Source organism: Mirounga leonina, unplaced genomic scaffold (genome assembly GCF_011800145.1).
Source record: "Mirounga leonina isolate KUSES-001 unplaced genomic scaffold, KU_Mleo_1.0 Mir_91, whole genome shotgun sequence".
In the NCBI taxonomy this organism is placed as follows: Eukaryota; Metazoa; Chordata; class Mammalia; order Carnivora; family Phocidae; genus Mirounga; species Mirounga leonina.
The window spans coordinates 7,706,816-7,727,329 of record NW_023270839.1 but is presented as its reverse complement, the minus strand read 5'-3'; the positions used below and the strand labels follow the sequence as shown (position 1 = coordinate 7,727,329).

Sequence of the window (20,514 nt, the reverse complement as noted above, 5' to 3'; positions counted from 1 at the left end):
GTTACTGTGCCTTTTATTGTAGAAGAAACAGTTTAAGTAACTTGCTTGAGGTCAGGAAGCGACCAGAGCGGGGATCCCACTCATATCTGCTTGATACTTAATGATTTTATCCAGGTTTGCATCCAAGGTTCCCCTTCTAGTAAGAAGAGGAAGAAGGTCGCTAGAAGAAATGTAGGGGACACGATGGGCAGGGCCATGGGCAGTGGCTGTGGTGAATGGGCCAGAGATTATGTGGCTATGAGGGAATAGCCAGGGCTAAACTCTGGGGACCATGAACAGAGGCACTTCCTAATGTAACATGCAAAAAAGCACACTCAGCCCATTGAAGGACAGATGGTTCTACCATTGGGTTGAAACCTCAGGGATATTAAGAGGAGGGGTAGGAGATGAGCATGGAGGTTTAGAACCCTACTTTTAAGTACCTTAAATGGCAAGCAAAGGAGTTTGTGCCCAAGCCTGCAAACAGTGAGTCACCAAAGGTCCTTGAGTATGAAAGTGACACGATCAGGATGGTCCTTGGGAAGAGGAGGCTGGGGGAGGTGTGCATGGATTGGAGCAGCGGAGGCAAGGCCTGAGGAGCTAAGTTGAGGGGGTGATTAACAGTAATACATATGGAGGGTAATGAAGGGCCATCCCAAGGGAGACGGTGGTGGCAGGGAGAGGCACCAGGGGTGTGAGTCAGAATTGGTGGAACTTGGCAACTGAGTGGCTGGGTGCAGGCAGGAGTTGCAGGTGGTAGGAGGATGGTGAGGAACTGGGTGTTAGGGGGCAGAGGAGGAAGTGGGTAACTGGCTCCATTTTGGAGACCCTTGAATTTGAGATGGTAGAAGAACATCCATATAGAGTTTCAGCAGCTCCCTGAACAGCTGGGTCTGAAATTCAGAACAAGTTAGGGTGAGAGACACAGCTATGAGAATAATCCCCGTAAAGATGGTAGTAGAGGAGCCAGAGGAAATGATGAGCTGCGTCACATAGCACCCCATGCTTGGTCTGATACACTGCTGTCGCAGTCTTGAACATCTTTGAACAAGGAGCCCTGTATCTTTACTTTTTAAATATTTTATGTATTTATTTGACAGAAAGAGAGAGAGCACAAGCAGGGGGAGCAGCAGAGGAAGAGGGAGAAGCAGGCTCTCCACTGAACAGGGAGCCCAGTGAGGGACTCGATCCCAGGACCCTGGGATCATGACCTGAGCTGAAGGCAGATGCTTAACCAACTGAGCCACCCGGCTCCCCAAGCCCTGCATTTTTATTTTGCACCAGGACCCACAAATTATGCTAAAGGAGGCACTGAGGAAGAGGGTACAGTATAGGCTGGGATCCTTAGCTTCAAACCACACATGGGCCTTAGAGGTCTGTGATGTTTGTGAAGTGGGACAATTTGATGTGTTTGTGCAGTCGTGCATCTGAGAATAGGGTTCACAGATTTTACCAGATTGCCAAAGGGGTCTGTGACCCAACAAATTACAACCCAGGGTGGTACTGATTGCTGTTGGGATGGGGAAACTGGGTGGGTGGAGGACTAGTGTGAGAGGTTTACTTTTCATTGGATGCTCTTTTTCTTCTGTTCGAATGTTTAACTATGGTATATATCACCTGTTCAAAAAGGAAATAACTTAAAACAAAGTCTTGAAGTTGCAGAGAAAGGAGAGACCAGAGAGAGGGTCCTGGGGATAAGCAGATGAGGCAGGTGGAGACGCAGCCGCCACCGAGGCAGCACAAGAACCGGAATCGAACATGCGGTGGTTCTGCCAAGGGAGGGCTCTGGTTTTTTTTAAGTGAACCCTATGCCCACAGTGGGCCTCAAACTCTCCACCCTGAGATCAAGAGTAGTGTGTTCTACTGACTGAGCCGGCCAGGCGCCCCGGGAAGAGGGCTTGGTCAAATGTAGCCAAAGGAAAAGATGAGCAAAAAGGCCAGTGCCTTTCTTGTGTCTGAAGCTTCTAATATGCATACTGAAGATGGTGGTGGCAGGGCCTCCCCTGTGAGGGGTGCCACACACACAAGCCTCCCTCCTCCTCACTCAGCCAGCCCCATCAGCCCAACCCATCTGTGCGTTCCCTCCAGACGCCTACAGGGACGAGCTCAGAACAGACGGAAGCTGAAGCCACACTCCCCCCAGACTTGGAAGGTGGGGTCTTCTCTGAGAGCCAGGCCATTCTTCTCCCTCTCTCTGATGGAGGCAGAGTCGCATGGGCTGCTGATCTGCTGGTGGGAGAGATCAGCAAAGGGCCCTGGGGCCTGAGCTGCTTCTGCCAGGTAAGGTCTTCTCCGCCCTCGTGCTCCTCTTAACCACTGTGATTTTGTCTGTGCCCCTTTACGAGCCAACCCCTGCCACCCCTGCAGTCCCTGGCCCACAAGGCGTCCTGATGGGCCAACAGCAGGAAGTATGTGTGCTTTGCTCTGAGGGGCCGGAGGCAACGCCAGTCCTGTGTCTTGAAGGCATCCCTCTGCTCTAGCCTCTGCTCAGAGTTGGGCCTTTATGCCCTGCTGCATCTAACCCTCTCTAGAGAGACTGGGGCAAGGTCTCTCCTCTTCGAAAAGCCTGCCAGTCACAGAAGGGGATTTCACAAGTCTTCTTGGTTAAACCCTCACTCCCAGAAAGCCCACCCATGCATACATCATCTCAGTAATCTAACAGTTCTATCCACATCAGTCTAAGTCCATTTTTCCTGGACATCCATCCACAAATACCTGTTGTTCCCCTCAAATACTGCCAAATGCCAGTCACTGCACTGGGCCCTATGGGAAAAACAAATACAGGTAAGACACTACTCCTGCCCTCCGGGAGCTTACAATTGAGCTGGAGAGAAGGGACAAGGGGGTCAACAGCAGCAAACTGGGCATTTTGACTATCTGGGGGCTATGTCATGTGCTCTAAGAATTCTGAACAGAAGAAACCGAATTTGGAGACAGATTTTAGGAACTGGGTCTTGAAGGATATATGCAGGCTGTAGCTAGATGGGGGAAAGAAGAAAAAAACTCCATGGGGAAACTACGTGAGCAAATGCACAGGAGACACGAGACATGGTGGGCAGCCCACTGTGTGATATAAAGACCCTCCCTGTGAGAAGGCAGCAAAACTTGAGGGGATGGTACAGCTGAGTTGTCAAGGGGCCCCAAAACCAGATAAGAGCATCCTGCTTCTTAGTCCTTTATCATCTTGGTGGCTCTCTGATGGATATGCTCAAGGCGCGTCATCTATTTTTTTTCTTTTTCTTTTTTGGTAATCTTTACCCCCAACGTGGGGCTCAAACTCACAACCCTGAGATTAGGAGTTACACCCTCCACCAACTGAGCCAGCCAAGTGCCCCTCATCTATTTGACTCTTGATGGCCATGCTCCATGGTTTGGTGGCCTGGTACCCAAGGTGCGAATACAAACTCAGTGGGAGCCTTGCAAGCATTTTAGTTAGTACTCAGTCCCACTATTTTCTGGATAGAGAAAGTCACTCTCAATCTCTCTGCCTTTCTGGACCTCAGCTCTCCCAATTATAAAGTAAAGGTAACAATACCTACCTTGTAGGATGGTCATGAGGACTAAATGCAAATGCAAGTATCTTTGTAATTTGTCAAATATAGAAATGAGCCATGGAAGTAATGTTCTTTTACAATCTGTGTCCTGATCCCTTATTCAGGTACCCAGACAGCTTGCTGACTACTCAAAGCACAGCAGCGCCCCGGAGATACAAATCTAAGGGGCACCTGGCTGGCTCAGTTGGTAGAGCATGTGACTCTTCATCTTAGGGTTATGAGTTCGAGCCTCACAATGGGTGTAGAGATTACTTTAAAAAATAAATAAAAAGAGGGGCACCTGGGTGGTTCAGTTGGTTAAGTGTCTGCCTTGGGCTCAGGTCATGATCTCAAGGTCCTGGGATGGACCCCCGCTTTGGGCTCCCCACTCAGTGGGGAGTCTGCTTCTCCCTCTCCCTCTGTCCCTCCCCCTGCTCATGCTCTAATAGATAAATATAATCTTTAATAAATAAATAATAAAAAGAAAAAAGAAAAACATTTTTAAGTTGCCGTCTACAAGGTCCAACTTGCCTCCAAAGGACTCACAGGTAACCCTCATAGGTAGCCCCCATTATTAGATCTGTTGTTTTGAGGGGTATTGGGGGAAGAGGAAGGAAGATTGGCAACTGAAGCCTAAGTGATGGTATTATACTGCACAGTTTTCCATTTTTTTGTCCCAGTTCTAATTTGTCTTTAGGCAGAGGACCTGTGCTGATTTAAAGTATTTCTCTGAAAGGAAGTCGTCAGAGCTCTGGAGACCAGGGATGGCAGGTGCTATAGGACACCTGTGGCAGGTGAGGAGAGGCACTAAGCAAAGGGTGGCAGCAGAGAACACTGCGGGGTTTCCCTGGCCAAAGCAAAGGGCAAGAGGCATGCTGAAGGTACCTGACAGGGTGGCTAGGGAGAGAATCACCTTGGCCTTTTTTTTAAAGATTTTACTTATTCAAGAGGGGGGGGGCGGGGCGCAAGAGAGGGAGAAGTAGGCTCAGGGAGCCTGACACGGGGCTCAGTCATGACCTAAGCCAAAGGCAGGCGCTTAACTGACTGAGCCACCCAGGTGCCCCCTCTGATTATAGTTTCAGGCACAAAAAGGGATTGAGCCAGTGGGACTTGTTTTTCTGAAATCTAGGCTGCTGGTGACCCAGGACCGTGTGAGCCGGGGACTTCAGTCCAGAACAATGAAGATTTGCTTTCACCATCGCCACCCTCACTTCTCTCCCCACCTATGCGGAGCATTCTCTGAGGTCAGGTAGGAAGTGCAGTGTGTCGGCATTCGGAGGAACGGGAATAATGATGGCCGGTAGTAATGACAAGCTCTCGGGTTCCAAGCCCTCTCCACGGACTGTTTCATTTCAGCCTCACACCGTCCCTGAGACAGGTGCTACTGTTAGCTTTTCCTTTTCACACATGAGGGGTCCAAGTCACAGAGTGACAAACCGCCCAGCTTACTCAGCTGGTTTGTGACAGCAGAGCCATCTGGAGCATGTGGCGTTGCTCCGGAGCGGGGCCATTCTGTTGGGAGGGTGAAGGCCCCCTGGCTTGGATGGGCCCAGGAGTTCAGAAAAGGCTAATTTTCAGCACTATCCATTTCAGCACTACCCATTCTAAACAAGTAGGCTTTCACGATGCTTGAAAGTCGATGAAAGCTCCCTTCCTTCCTGGAACATTGGCTAGAGTTCGACAAGTCTCTGATTTCCAAGGTCACTGCTTCCCCTCCCTGCAAGCCAGCACGGACTGGCTCCTTTCTAGTCTTCAGGCCCCTCATCCATCTACCATTGCCCTCAAAAATAACTGCTTAATGGCCCTCCAGTAACTGCAGCCAACTCCTTAAGGGCTTTTGAGAGGAGATCATGTGGGAAAGCTAACAGAACTCATCCAACTTTTAAAGTGAGCTTTGATCAGCTCTTTCCTTGCCTCCACCTTCCCAGATGATTTAAATTGGTCTGCTTCACCTCTCACAGAGCTCTCGCCACCAAGAGCACAAGGAGAGCAAATCCGTCCTGGATATAAAGTGCAAAAGTTGGGAGGGAAGAGAAGGGATGTTTGAAGCCAGAAGGTTCAGACCCAGTTCTGAGACCAGAATTCCTTTCCTGCATCCAGCTCACGACTAGCGACTTCACCTGGTTGCCATAGAAACATCAGTCTGTTGGATGGCAAGCAGCATTTTTGACAGAAAGCATCAGAGGCTACCATGGTAACACCAAAAAGAGTAAAAGCTGCCTTCTCTCCTGGAGGGGTGAGGAAGGAATGGAGGATGCCAGGGAAAGCAGGCTAGAAGGGACGGGCATTGGAGAGCTTAGCTCTGACTTGAACAGAGAGGGAATTAATTCAACAGACACCTAATACGTGCAAAGCAAAGCAATAATGAAGAAGACATGTCTATGGCTGGCCTTATCGGGCTATAATCATCTGCTAATAGAGTTTATACAGAACTGTAAATAAAGGCAGAATGAGACTTGTAACAGGACAAAGAATCCTGAAAAAGGAAATCAACTAGCAAAGCTTCAGAGTCTTAAAGGGGAGGATTCCGACTAGCAGAAGAGGGGCAGAGAGAACAAGATGAGCAAACATGGAAGTGGCAAAGTTCAGGACATACTGAGAATTCTGGGTACAGAGGTAGAAAAAGCGACTCCCAGGCCTTGGCTCCCAGGAGGGGCAAGCTCAGATTAGGATCCAGGAATCTGAAGCTAGACTGCCTGGATTGGAATCCCAAACTTGCTGTGTAATCACAGGGCAGGTTACTTACCCTCTTTGGGTATCCGTTTCCTCGTTCGCAAAGTAAAGATGGTCAGAGTCTACCTCAGAGGGTCGTTGTGAAGATTAAGAACTCAGTGCACAGGAAGTGACTAGAACAATGCCTAACCCGCAACAGCCCTGCACCAATGCCGACAATTACCATCATACCACCTCCCACTTTTCGGAGCCAGCACAGCCTCTCCTCACCGTCCATTACTTCCTCATTCTCACCACACTGCTTCTGTAACAGAGAAAGGAGAGGCTGTGGGTCACCATCTCCCTTCAAGTTGTAAACTCCTTTCCCTTCCTCATAAGCACCAGGACTAAAGGTTCAAAGGGCAAACCCCTGCTTCCTCTGGTCACTCACATCTGGGGGCTGTTGGAGCCTAAGAAGGAAGTAGGCAGAAACTCAATTTCAAGCACATGTTAAGTTTAAAGAACAAGGAGGAAATACCACTGCCTTAGAGAAGACAGAAGCCTAAGTCAGGTGAACTTCTCCTGTTTAGAACTGAGGACAGCTGGGCAACTCTGCACTAGAAGAGGATCTGGGCCAGCCTCTCTACACACCTGAGCCGCTATGCTCAGGCAAAAGAGGCTCAGGAAGGTTTCCTTCACCTTAGGAGGCTGTTTGCTGCCCCCTCCTCTCTACTCCAACCACCCCCAATGCAGGGATGAGTAACTAGAAGGCACTGAGTCACATGTGGTGATTCTGGCTGTCACCCACTAGCTGCTGTCACCTTATATGGGTTAGACTAGAGTAGTTGTCTTAGATGTTTCCTCACTTCCAGCACTGTCTCTCCCCCAGCAAGAGGCTGTATGAGGAACTAAGAAGGGTTGGCGGGGAGAACCGAGGTGGAAGGAAGCAAAGTGAAGGCAGGCCAAGGTAGGCAGGCATGGGAATGAAAGGAAGCCAAGCAGAGACGGGCACCCATCTGATGAGGGCTGGGAGGCAGGCAAAGCCTGTGGGTATTTACAGTTTGGAGGAGTTCAAGACTGCCCTGCGGAAGCCTGGTCCCGAGCCTCAGGATAACTAACAAAAATGGTCCACACTGTTTTTCAGGATGCATTAGCAGCCAAATCAATAACTATAGGGGGACTGGGCCCTAGCCAGCTATTACCTAAAAACAATGCATCCTCCTTCCCTCCCCCTGGGCCCAGAGAGCAAACCAGGACAGGGAAAGGGTGGGGGTGGCGGCAAAGGCAACAGAAGCAAGGAGGCTATAGCAGGCGGCGCTGAGGGGAGATCAAGAGCTAGTTCTGGGTCCCAGTGGCCTTTTCTGCCACAAGCAGATGCCAAGTACCTAATACTTCAGTGTGAAAAGCAACCCCAGAAGCTAGTATCACGAAAAACCATCACTCTGCTTAGAAGTCTGAGAGCTGACAAATTAAAACCTAACAGCAATTATCCGTATTTTTAGCATGACAATAAAGTCTTAACATTCTGTTGCCATAGAGACGGGTAGAGAATGAAGGAGTCCCACAGAGCTCTGCCCCTGAACTTCAGACATTCTTCTCTAGGCTGGTCCCTACCTAGTGAGCCAGGTTCCGGGGCAGGCCCCTTGTCATAAGCCTTACAAAGCAGGTGGAGGAAGATGTGCGCATCCCCTTCCTCAGGACAATTCCTGGAATACTCAGCATTCTGGAATTCACTGGTCCCAAGCCTGTGTCATCCCAAGCAGAGTCACATATGAAAAGCAAGAGTTGAGGGGACTGACTGAGGAATAGCAGACTTCGGGCCTGGGGAGCCCTGATGTATGAGGCCCAAACCCCTGTGGATACTGGACTGGGAGTTCCATTACAAAAGGGCCAAAGACGGGCACTAAGACTAATGGTAAGACTGGTGAACTTAGGAGGCTTCTCTGGCACTTAAACTCCTCAAGATCACGAAACACCTCTAGCCCAAGGTGCAAAATGTGCTACCGTCACACTGCCATCTGGTGGGAAGACAAGATCTGTCCTTAGGCGCAGAGACAGACTGTTAGTGTGTCCAGTGACAAGGTAGGTTCGGAAATATTTAAGATGGGGGGGGGCGGGGAATAGTTAAGATGAAGACATATGGAGGATACCCACGGGGCTGAGAGTATAATGCAGACAGATGGGGAACTCCATCCTTCTGTCCATTTTAATTTCTAAGGAAGGTTAGATAAAACAAAATGAAAATAAAGGGAAAAAACATAAAGGCATTACAAATGTTTTATATCCCTAGAACCATTCACGGTTCTGGCTCATGAGAAGTTATTAACATCAGACACACCAACGGACAGAGACCACACACATATGGGCAGAAGCCACCACAACAGTGGAGCTTGCCTTTTATACAAAGTTTATATATATGTATGCACATGCGTACATATGTATGCAGGTGTGTGTGCACATACATATACACACATACATATACATATAGATTTTATGTACACAGACACAGGGGTATAAAAACCAATGAAAAGGGCTCACATGTGCCCAGGCAGGGGACAGGAGCAGCTTTAATAGCTGGGGTTGAGCCCACGGTAGAGGCACATGGGAAATGGTAGAGAGTAGCAGCCTCCTCTCCGTCCTTCCACCCTGCGCCACAGGAAGGACCTGGGAGGAAGGACAACTATACAAAGGAAGGTGGAAGATACTGGAAAGGTATCCCACCTTTCGCTGAACTCCTGAAAGCCCCAGCCCTAAACCATCCAAAATGCCTGGCAGGACACTGGCAGGATAGATCACTCCCACACCTCCCAGCAAGATGCAGTTCTGGCCCCAGGCTGAAGCTTAAGGCAGGCTTCACAATGCGCACGTCCACGCTATCTTCCAGGCCTGTGCGGCAGCAAGCCAACACCTTCAAGGTTCACTGCCCCCAACCCCAAACTCCAAAGTCCTCTTGGACCAGAGGTCTTAAAGGTTTTCCTCAACAGATTGTAGGGAAAAGATATAGGAAGAGGAGAGAGGTTAGTTCCGTCAGTTAATGCCCTAGGGCCTTCCCAATGGGGGAAGAATCGAGGAATCACCAAGAGGTGGTTGGAAAGAGCGATGAAGGTCATCCCAGAAAACAACATACGCGGAGAAACAGGTGTTCAATTGGTGCAGATTCTGTCCTCTTCGACTCATGGCTTTGCTCAGCAGAGTCCGTTCCCAATGGGGCCCTGGGCAGGAGCTCTTCCCGAGTCCAAGGGTGGCCCCAACTCCCGCAGAGCCAACGTCCATGCGCTCAGGATGGCTTGGTCCACAAAATGGAGAAGGCGCCGTGGAAAGGTCGATGTGGAGAAGGGAGTGGCAGGACCCAGAGGCACAGGGAGGCAGTGTACTGTGCCACTGATTTACCTATGGCAAGGAGAAGAGATCAATGGGAAGCTAAAGGAAAGAAAATAACCAGAGGCTAAACTGAGCCAGACCCTGAGACTCACATGGTCTGAGGGGTAAAGAGGCTGGAAAGCTGGAAGCACTGGGAGGCGATTGCCTGGGAGGCAAGGTTCAGGGCTGGACTCAGAGCTGCAAGAGAGAGGCACGACGAGTTAGTGAGCACAGAGCATTCCCTCTTTCCAGGCCCCAACCCCTCCTCCCTTTCCCAAGTCCAAGTCTACCAGTCAGAGCCGCAGGGTTCAGGGCCCCCAAGGGAACCGTCCTGTTCAGTTGCAAGGCGGCAGCAGCCTGGGCGGCGGCGGCAGCAGCTGCAGCTGTGCTAGGCAGCTGGATTCCGGAGCCTAAAAGGGACAGAGAAGTTGGTATTAAGTCCCAACTCCTGATCTGAAATTCCACCCCACATTCTTCACTCTGCAGAGAAACTCTCTCCACCTTCTGCCAATTTGGCCATGAGCTGCAAACGTCCACCTGCAGATCCCAGATCCAGCTCCTGGTCCCCATCCGGAAAAGTGATGTCTGTGCCACCATCCAGTCGCTCGGTCACATGGCCAACTCTCATAGGTCGGCCAGCAAGCTCAAAGCCATTCAGTTGTTCCAGGGCCCGCCGGGCACACTCAGAGTCTGAGAACTACAAGAAACCCAGGCTGTGTATCAGTCACTTCCTGGCCACGGACATGCTCACAAAGCCCTGCTACCACCGCCTAGTCCTGCTATCCCAGGAAATCGCATGCTCACTGTGGCACAAATTGTTCTGTCCCAGGGAATGTGACCTCCATCCCCCCAAAATGATCATGTAAAAAGGACCTTTTCCAACTGACTCAATGGCAATCACTTCCAACTTCCAGCTGCACTAAGAACCTAATAACGCAAAAAGTCTGTTATCTATAGGGTGGCCTACCCTTACACGCTGCTTCACAAATAAGCATATCAATGGAAGAAAGACAGCCTGAGAGTCAAGGTTCCTGGGCTTTTCTAACTGCAGCCCTCAGGACTAGTCGGTTTCAATTCTCAGTCAAGAAGTAGGAATCTGGAACTCCAGAGCCCAGCCGTAGGAGGGAGTGCACCCTGGCATGGGGAGCAAGACTGCACCCCACCCCTACGCCTCCACCAGCGCTGCTGATCAGAGCTCTACCGCCCAGCAGCACGGGAGCAGCCTGGTACAGAGAAGATTCCAGTCTGCTGTTGAAGTATCAAGGGTATTGACCAAAAAGGTGGCAGCACGAGGGCAAAAAAGCCTCACAAAAGGTTTTCTGCATCTGAGTCACCAAGGAGTTAGAAGAGGTACTTGCCACCGTGAACACCAGGGCTGGCTTTGTTTCCTCTGGTAGCACCTGCCCTAGGGCCTGGCACGTGGTACTGACAATTCCTAGGCAGGTGGTGTAGGTGGTGGCCTGCCTTCACTGGATACTTCTGAGGTGAGCAATACCCCTGGTAGAACACAACCTATCTCCCCTCTGCCCTGGAGGCAACTGCGGGGGGTGTATGCTGCCTGGACTGAACCTAGAAAATATCAGCTTCTATGAGACTGTGGCCGGCAGCCAGCCCTCAGCCTGGAGTTACACAGGGCTAGAAGAACCAGTTATGGGAACTGGAAGCAATTTTGTTGGGAGTGTCAGGAAAAGGTAAGAAGTGGCCTCGCTATTCTCCCTATAGCGGTCTCTGAATATAAAGATACTTCTCAATGGAGAAACTGCTTCAGATGGGGTACTGCCAGAAAAAATAAATAAATCCCTATTCCTGCTCCTACCTTGAAAACATACCATGTCTATAAAAACCCACACCTAACCTCCCTCATGCCCCCAACCTTTTAGCTGCAGCCTGAAATCATTTCTATTACCCAAAGAGCAAGTTGCGGCACCAGGGAAGCTGGTTGAACTCCTGGACACCCCCATACCAGGGCCACTGACAGTGTGCAGGAGCAAAGTCAAGATCTCAAGCAATGCACTCATCTCAAGGGGCAGAAGGCTAGTCCAGGCTTCAGGCACCAGGGCTTATGGGTCATTTAGACAGTTCCTAAAGGAGGAGGATGAAGCTAAGCTGCAAAATCAGACAAGTGGACAAACCCACACTGAAATTCAAAAGTTAAAGACCAGAGACTCACCGTAATGAAACCATAACCTTTAGAACGGCCTGTATCTGAGTCCTTCATCAGGACAATATTATCAATCTGTATAAGAGGGAGAAATTATTAGCAATCTTTGGGCTAACCCCCACATTTGATCTTTCCTGCCTGACCGTTCAAACTACCTCTAACTTTGTACCTCTAACTACCTTTAACAGTTCTAACTCTCCGAATCTTCTCTTTAAAAAGAGACAAAGACCATCTCTTTCCAAAACACCTTTCCCGGCTCATCTTACTGAATCTGGACCCCATTATTTGAGCTCACGGTGCCTAACTCATCTGCATACTGAGCACTTGGAATACTAACTCTGCCAGCACGGACCCATCCGCTCGTCCTGACGGATGCAGTGGGTTAATCGCAGTCAGGCAGAAGAGACAGGCTCACCCTCCCCACTTTCTCCAATTCCCTTCAGAGTTTTCCTTCACTTTCTACTCACTTTGCCAAAGGGCTCAAAGATGCCCCGGAGCATGTCCTCCGTGATATTGAAGTGCAGGGAGCCCACATAGAGGCGCATCGGCCCGCTGTTGCCCTTCTGCAGGTTGTTGGCCATGGCTGCCAGTCGGTTTTTCTCAGCCTAGGCGAGGAGGAACCGATGGATCGCATCCCACACCCCCTCCCTCCAAGGCCATCTTCTCATGTCAGCTTTGCAACATGCTCACCTGTGAAGCCTGGACAATGATGGGCACTCCAAGCAGCCGTTGCCCAGTCAGCCCAATGGCCAGCGGCACACACTGGATTTCACAGAATTCCACGTAGGCGATGCCCTTAGAACGCCGGGAGTTCCGATCAGAGATGATTCGGACATCACGAACCTATCCAGGGCAAGAAGGAAATCCTGAGTTGGGCATAAAGGAGAATGCACAGAAGACAGCTATACGTGGGAGAAAGCTAAGGCAGGGGGAGGGTTACCTTGCCGACAGCAGAGAAAAAGTCCTCCAGGTCCCGAGGCCGAATGCGGGCAGCTAACTGCATACAGAAAACTGTGCGGGCATCACGCTCCTCGGGACTCAGATTATCAATGGGCTCCCTGAAGAGCGAGTACAATCTGGTGAGATGCCCGCTCCCGATACATGATTATTGTTCTCCAGCTCCCCTCCAGTACCACACATTCCTGTATTCTGGCTCAAACGGCTTTCTAGTCATACCTCACAGTCCCTGGAAGAGTATCAACTCACCTGACTGGGCTCTTTTCTCTGAAATGAGGACTCTTACTGTGTGCGTACCTGCGCCTATGGAACAGAGAACGACAAACGGAAAATCGTGTCACCGATTTCACCTGAGCTGGTCCACTGCTTGGTCTTCCGGCACGAGAAAACCAGATTCCAGCACCTCATCTCACGTGGGAATTGTCACCACCACCCCTCCAGTACCAGGGTCTCCTGCCCGCCACATCGGGTTGTGAGCACCCGCAGGCAGGAACCACAGCGCGGGGGGTTTACCCAGACCCCAACACAAAGGCCACCACCGTATGAGCAAGAGGCGATACCCAGTGGCAAGCGGCGGGCTCCTGTAGCGCACGCGGTCCTCACGCCGCCGGTCCCGACTGCGTGTCTCACTGCTGTGCCGCCGGTCCCGGCTCCGGCTGCGGTGGCGACGCGGCCGGTCTCGACTTCGGCTCCGACTGCTTCTCCGCCTGTGCCGGTCCCGCTCCCGACTGCGGCTACAGGTGCGAGGCACTACTGAGTTTGCTAAAGGGCAAACCAACCTCTTCCGGCCTCCGAGGGATAGCTCTCCCATTTAGAGTAATTCTCAAAGCCCCAAAGCCCCCAGAACTACTGACCTGCACTTTCTATCCCTGCTTTTACTATGGCTCCGACTCCTCTTCTTCCTGTGAAGGAGCAGATAAATTCTCATTATCAAGAAGATCTTCTCTCCCCCAAGGAAAACAAACGACGGAAAGGCCAGGTGGAACAGCAGTAAAAGACCAAAGAGCCCGGGACGCCTGGGTGGCTCAGTCATTAAGCATCTGCCTTCGGCTCAGGTCATGATCCAGGGTCCTGGGATCGAGCCCCACATCAGGCTCCCTGCTCTGCGGGAAGCCTGCTTCTCCCTCTCCCACTCCCTTTTCTGTGTTCCCTCTCTCGCCGTGTCTCTGTCAAATAAATAAATAACATCTTAAAAAAAAAAAAAAAAAAGACCAAAGAGCCCAAGATGACCTGGCAGGAGTTCACAGCAGCACCAACTTGCACACAGCCCTGAATGCTGTCAGGCATCTGAAGTGGCCATTTCCCCCCAAAGCCCAGCAAAAGTTGTTGTTTCCAAATCAGGGGTCCCCTGGCTATTTTATTCAATTGAAACAGAATGATGATGGTAGAAGAGAGCCACAAGTCTATGCTGGAATGTGAAGACTAGAAGATCATTAAACCAAGTCACCATGATTCCCAGGACCCAGTAGAGCCATCACTAAAAATCAGCAGTCTTACAAGCAACCACCTCCCTGGCTCTGGCTATTTCTCCGACGGACGCAGTTGCTTCCCTTGCCCAAGCTGCCGACCCACTTCCTCATGCCACACTTACTTGCTTGCCTCCCCACCGGCGCTGCTCCCACTGGTGCTGCTACTGCTCGTGCTGGTGTTGCTAGGGCCATCTTTTTTAACCTCTTTCCTTTGCTGTTCATCCTGAGGGGTTCGCCAGGAAAAATGTCACCAGGTACAAGGTGGCAGACACACACACATTCCAATGGGCAACAAAAGAACAAAAGTGGACAGAGAAGAAAGCTTGTGAAATCAAAGTTCACAATTATCTAGCCAGTTTCTGAGCACCCGGATCTCCTAACAAAGGGAATAAGAGAAGAAGGAAGGAAACCACCCAAAAAGAAGAGCTCAGGGTGACAGATTTTGATGTCAAAACTTGAGCTACCCAACATCTGTTCCACTGACACCCATTTCCCAGGAGAGTGAGAAATTATTTAGGTCTGAGATACACTGACTTTCTACTGTGTCATTGAGAGTTCTGAGCAGAGCACTTATTCCCAGCACATTTTGCTCCCCCCACCTCCTCCCGCCCCTTGCCCCAGCTTTGGGACCGCCTCTGCCAGCATGCCTCTGAGTACGGAAGCTGGAGAGTGGGGCTTACTAAAAAACTATGACTTGCACGAATAGCCACGATACATAATAAACAAGCAGGGAAAAAGAATTTACAAAGTATTGAAACTGATGATCTATAACTGCTTCTTCTTACTAACCCAATTCCAGCAGTAAGATGGGGAATATTACCTCCTCTTTTTTATAGGGAGCCTCCAGCATGGCCTCAATCACTATATCAAAGTCATCGGACGCCATCGTAGCAGACCTGAGGAGAGGACGTGGATATGTAAGAACCTCATATTTTTCCTCCCCTTCTGGCACCCTACATTCCCTTCCTTCTCCAAGACATAGACTTGAGAATATACAGTTCTGTTTCTTGAATTCCACATCTTCCTGGCTGTTGCTTACTCTAGGTTTATTTTTGCACACTTTAAATCTGAACTAGTTTTGCTCTGTGGCTTCGAAAAGGTAAAGTGTCTAGAAGGAAAATAAATATCTAGATAGAAACAAAATACAATACAGACCCTGTCCTGTGAAGAAAAAGTGTTGGCATTCAAAATTACTATTCACTTGACAATGGACACTAGGCCTCCATTCTACAGTTCAAAATTCTGTATAAATAACTGGTTTAAACTTAAATCATAGAAATAAGCACATATTTCCAATAAAAAGGTAAGGATGTAAGACTAAAAATCAGGAACAAGACAAAACAACACCAGAATGCAGATCTGCCCTAAGCTCTTCCCCACATCCCCCACACAAACATCAGTAATTAGGGGACTCATCGCTAAGCATTTCCCATATAACATCAACTAGAATTCAGGTAACTCAGAAAGATAATGATTAAGACAGGCTTAACCAATTCCACCCATGAAGCCTGTCTAGGCAGGAAGGGTAAGACTTCCTGCCTCCCCCAAGCTTTCACAGCTAGCAATCATCTTTCCTAAGTCTGTCCACCTCAGGCCCATCAAATAAAAAAATAGTAATAATAAAAAAAGAAACCCAGAAGATATCGGGGCACCTGGGTGGCTCAGTCAGTTATGTCTGCCTTTAGCTCAGGTCATGATCCCAGGGTCCTGGGATAGAGCCCCTGCTCGGCTCCCTGCTCAGTGGGAAGTCTGCTTCTCTCTGTCCCTCTGCCTGCCGCCCACCCTGCTTGTGCACGCACTCGAGCTCTCTCTGTCAAATACATAAATAAAATCTTAAAACGAAAAAAGAAAAACAAGACATCAAACAAAATCAATAGGATAAATTACTCAAAAAATACTGGTCTCAAATTATCAATATACACAACACGCTGAGTGAAGGAAATAAGAGAAAAATATACTGTGTGCTTCCATTTATAGGAAAAAATTCTAGGAAATGTAAACTAAACTGTACTGGCAGAAAGCAGATCAGTGGTTGCCTAGGGATAGGAGGAGGTGGAGAGGGGCTAGGAAGAAAGGATTACAAAAGGGCAGAAGAAACTTTTGGCGGTAATGGTTTCATGGGTATTTAAACATCAAAACCCATCAAACTGTACACCTTAATGTGGACAGCTTTATTTTATGTCAATTATACCTCAATAAAGCTGACCAAAAAACAAAAAAAGCCTCCGACTAACCTGAAGAACTTCTGTGCAAGGAGGCTAATCATAATCAGACTTTCCATATCCATAAGACCTTTGTCCTCTTTAAAGCAGCTAATGCTTCATCCACTGATGCTGTCCTTGTTGCCCTCAGAGCCCATAGCCTATTTTGGTGATTTAAGAATAAAACAGGAGTACAAAAGTAATAACTAATATAAAATAAGTAATACAAAAATATGACTAATCACTCCTACAGTACCTAATATTGCTAGGTACTGTACTAAGCCTGTTAGAGAGACAAGATTCTTGGAAAAAGCAAAACAAAAATTACCTGGAGCCAAATTTAAGACTTAAAATGGAAACCAAATTAAAATCGAATAGGTGTGTCTAAGAACCAGTGAACTTGGGGCACCTGGCTGGCTTAGTCAGTAGAGCTTACGACTCTTGATCTCAGGGTTGGGCGTTCCAACCCCATGTTGAGTGTACAAATTACTTAAAAATAAAATCTTAAAAACAGTGAACTCAATCGCTTATTATAATAACACTGTACATTTATTTAACAATCAAAGGTAACATATGCTAAAAGCAGCTATCAGGTCCAATGCACGATGAAAAAACAGGTTTTGTGAACTGCCCAGAACCACAAAGCTTAAATGGAGGCGCTGACTCTTGATTAAGGTCTCCTGACCCAAAGTCTAACGTCTTGTCAATTCTGTCAGGTTACCTCTCTCTCCTGTACTTTATAATTCAGCCTTAAATTTTAAAAAGAAGAGTACACAGCATACCGAGATATCCAGTTTTTGTTTTTTTTAAGATTTTGTTTTTAAATAATCTCTACCTCCAACTTGGTACTCGAATTTACAACCCGAGATCAAGAGTCCCACGTTCTACTGACTGAGCCAGCTAGGTGCCTCAAGATGTCTACTTTTATTTTTTAAAAGATTTTTTTAAAATTTATTTGACAGAGTGAGAGCACAAGCTGGGAGACAGAGGGAGAGGGAGAAGCAGGCTCCTCGCTTGCAAGGCCCCACCCCAGGACCCAGGGATCATGACCTGAGCCGAAGGCAGCCGCTTAATCGACACTGAGCCACTGAGGCACCGCCCTCCCCAAGATGTCTACTTTAAAAACACAGTCATCTAAGGAATTACTATTCTGAAAGGTTTATCAAAAGCATTAGTCCCGTTAGTCACACCTTATTATGTGGCTTCTAGATATGAAACAGCATATACTTCAAAATATCAGGACCAAGCTTATTATAATATTTGATTGTGGAAAAATGATTTTTAAAAATAAAAGGTTTCAATCTACAATTTCTGTTCTTTCCAGTCATTTTGCCTGCCAAATCTATGCAAGTTCTTCTTTTTTTCTCTAAAAGTATTTATTTATTTAAGTAATCTCTACATCCAACATATTGCTAGAACTCACAACCCCAAGGTCAAGAGTCCTATGCTCTCCAACTGAGCCAGCCAAGTGCCAAGTCTATACAAGTTTTCTAAATGTCATACAACTCCTCTTTATTTTTTAAAATCTGCTTTTTCCTCCCCGAATGAAATGCTTCTGATTTCAATAATTGCTCTTTGTTGACTGCTAGAGTACAGGATAGGATTAACTTAACACATGCACAAAAACTTTCACTCAAGTTGACAAATGAGCCACCACCTATGGAGTAAAGTTTTCACTCAGATACTCAGAAATGAATGAATCTATTTAAGCACAGACATACAGAACATGAGCACATTTTGAAACCTGAAATCTCACTCGGTTTGGTGTATCTTTTCAGATGTCCTAGAAGCAGGAAAGTCCCAAACCCTATGCATTTTCAAGTTGGCAGTTTTCGAACTCTTCCCATGTTCTAAATCAAGGGTCAAAGTCCATCAATCCCATGCACTAAAAAACTATAGAGCCTTCTTCCATCCCTGCTCCAAAAACTGCATTAGGGGTGGGCCCACAACCACGCAAGAGTCTGGACTTTGTCATAGCATAGTCAAGACCCCAACAAACACTTAGGCCTCACTGCTGAAGGGACAAAGGAGTGAAGAACCACTGTCAGCTCAGTTCAGGCAAAATTCACCACATGCTGGGCGCCTGGGTGGCTCAGTTGGTTAAGCGACTGCCTTCGGCTAGGGTCATGATCCGGGGGTCCCGGGATCGAGTCCCACATCGGGCTCCCGGCTCAGCGGGAAGCCTGCTTCTCCCTCTCCCACTCCCCCTGCTTGTGTTCCTGCTCTCGCTGTCTCTGTCAAATAAATAAGTAAAATCTTTAAAAAAAAAAAAAATTCACCACATGCTGAGTCCCAGGGAGTGATGGGTCCAGTCACAGAGCTGGGTACAAACACCTCCAAACTGAAGGCAGCTTATTAAGAATAGGAACAATGAGGAAAAAATAAATAACAGGAACAATGAGAAAGGTAAAATACATTCCTGCTGTGTAACAAGCCAAGGCTACACTTTAAAAAATGGTCCTCTAAGTAACCATTCGCACCGTCCCTGCAAGGGCCAGTGTCCCAATGCTAACACCCATCTGTGGCCTCACTATACTCCTGTACCACCACGGAACGTGTGGGCAAAAAAGAAGGAACCAGGGAAAAGCCCAGAGGCCAACACAATGAACAGGAGTCTTCCAGAGCCTGAAGACTGAGAAGTAAGTCTCAGTGTCTCAGTTCCCTAACCTCTCTCGGAGGAGTGGTTCTAAGAGCTGAAAACCCATCCTGCGAGCCCTCTCAAACCGCGGTGGGTCGATGCTCCCCCCATCCCCGCCCCAGTACGGGCGACCCTAAACGTCAGGGCTGCAGGGACCTGTTAAGAGATCGGTCACTGGGATCCTTGAGACAGCATCTTCATCTTTAAGAGATACGGCCACGAGGATGCCGAGCCCTAAAGTCATGCCAGCGGGCTACACTGAGGGAGCGAACACTTCCAGACCAAAGTAAACAAAAATACTTTCTTAAGTTTGCCTGATTCTGCTCTTGACGCCATTTTCTGCCTGTGACGTCAGGGGGCGGCGCCGTGCGGCAACGTCACGCATAGGTGACGTCGCGGGGGGACCGGGTTTCGGGGTTTCTCACCAGTTCCGGGTCCCCGCAGGGGGGGGTCCCGGTTTCCGCCGTTCCTTTGGGTGTATTGGGGACGCGAAGCACGGATATTTTCCAGAGTCTCAGCAGTAAAAGCAGCACCGCAGCCGGAGCTGCAAGTCTTCCCGCAAAATGGCGACAGCTCCACTGTCTTCCAGAACTTTCCCCAATCTGCGCAGGCGCCGAAACATTCAGGCTGTGGAACTAATCACTGGTTTCGCGGCAACAGTCCAAAGTACAGATTTTCATTGGCCAAAACCCTAAGCATGGGTGGAGCCAAACTCAAATGTTTCTTAGCAACCATCAAGTTCCCATGGATTGGCTAACCTCTCCGAGAGTGGAAGCGTCTTAAGGCGGCCGCCCATCGCCCTCTCATTGGTTAGGTGACATGCGGAAGGCAGTGAACGCGGGCAAAGAACCAGAGAGGACTCTCCTGCCCCACTCCCCGCTCCAGGTGACTAGGCCAGCGCCGCGGGCGGAGCCAACAAGGAAGTACAATTGACTTCTTTGCCACTCTCTGTATGTCCTAAGAGGGTCACGTGTCCTGCTTAGCCGCGACAGCCTCGGGGAGGGCAACTGCAAGTGTTTCACGTCAGAAGGATGCTGGACCGGACATCCCCATTCTGAGCGGGCTGACAACCCTCCCAACTATCTCCTCCTAACCTCAGTGCTTGGGCCCCGGGAAACACAAGTCTTGCCACACGTTTGTCTTCTTTCACAGTCTGGCTTATGGTCATTGCCTGGTCCCACAGGCATACACCTCCCATTGTCAAAATAAAGTTGGAGGTTTCTCAGGTGACTCCTTGGGTGCAGCAATACTCAGCCCTCTAACCAGAAAGAGCAGGAACCGATGTCCACTCTCACGTTCCAAGGGCTTCCAGAATCCCCATACTTTAACTGCCCAATGTATTAGCTGCCAGAAACATAGCTGGTTAGAACATCCGGAGAGCCAGAGTCTGAGGATCTGTGTTCCAGTCTTGATTTGAATACTGACATCATAACTTTGTGTCAGTTTCAAATTCCTCCTCTGTAAAATGGAGAATTGGGACTCCTGACTTCAAAATCTAACCATGTGACTTTATTCAAACAAAACAGGTGGCTTCTTGCTGGAGATGCCTGCATGGCTTCCAGTT

The 20,514-nt window shown here is 48.8% G+C and overlaps 1 protein-coding gene across 3 annotated transcripts; it reads right to left on the bottom strand.

Moving 5' to 3' along the window:
• Positions 1 to 4,538: 4,538 nt before the first annotated feature.
• Positions 4,539 to 19,698, bottom strand: RBM23 (RNA binding motif protein 23). Of its 3 annotated transcripts, XR_004677394.1 has the most exons (15): positions 19,376 to 19,696; positions 14,932 to 15,007; positions 14,234 to 14,334; positions 13,497 to 13,544; positions 13,203 to 13,376; positions 12,892 to 12,945; positions 12,626 to 12,743; positions 12,376 to 12,528; positions 12,153 to 12,290; positions 11,695 to 11,760; positions 10,026 to 10,221; positions 9,815 to 9,934; positions 9,638 to 9,722; positions 9,292 to 9,554; positions 4,539 to 6,489 (listed from the first exon to the last, which is right to left on the bottom strand). XR_004677394.1 is itself a non-coding variant. In XM_034994869.1 (14 exons), the coding sequence occupies exons 2-14, from the start codon at positions 14,995 to 14,997 to the stop codon at positions 9,551 to 9,553; spliced, it is 1,323 nt and encodes a 440-aa protein (XP_034850760.1). In that variant the 5' UTR covers positions 14,998 to 15,007; positions 19,376 to 19,696; the 3' UTR covers positions 8,424 to 9,550. The 3 variants fall into 3 exon arrangements, 2 of the variants coding, with proteins under 2 accessions (XP_034850760.1, XP_034850761.1); XM_034994869.1 differs by lacking the exon at positions 4,539 to 6,489 and having other exon boundaries at positions 8,424 to 9,554; XM_034994870.1 differs by lacking the exons at positions 4,539 to 6,489; positions 9,292 to 9,554 and having other exon boundaries at positions 9,634 to 9,722; positions 19,376 to 19,698.
• Positions 19,699 to 20,514: the final 816 nt, after the last annotated feature.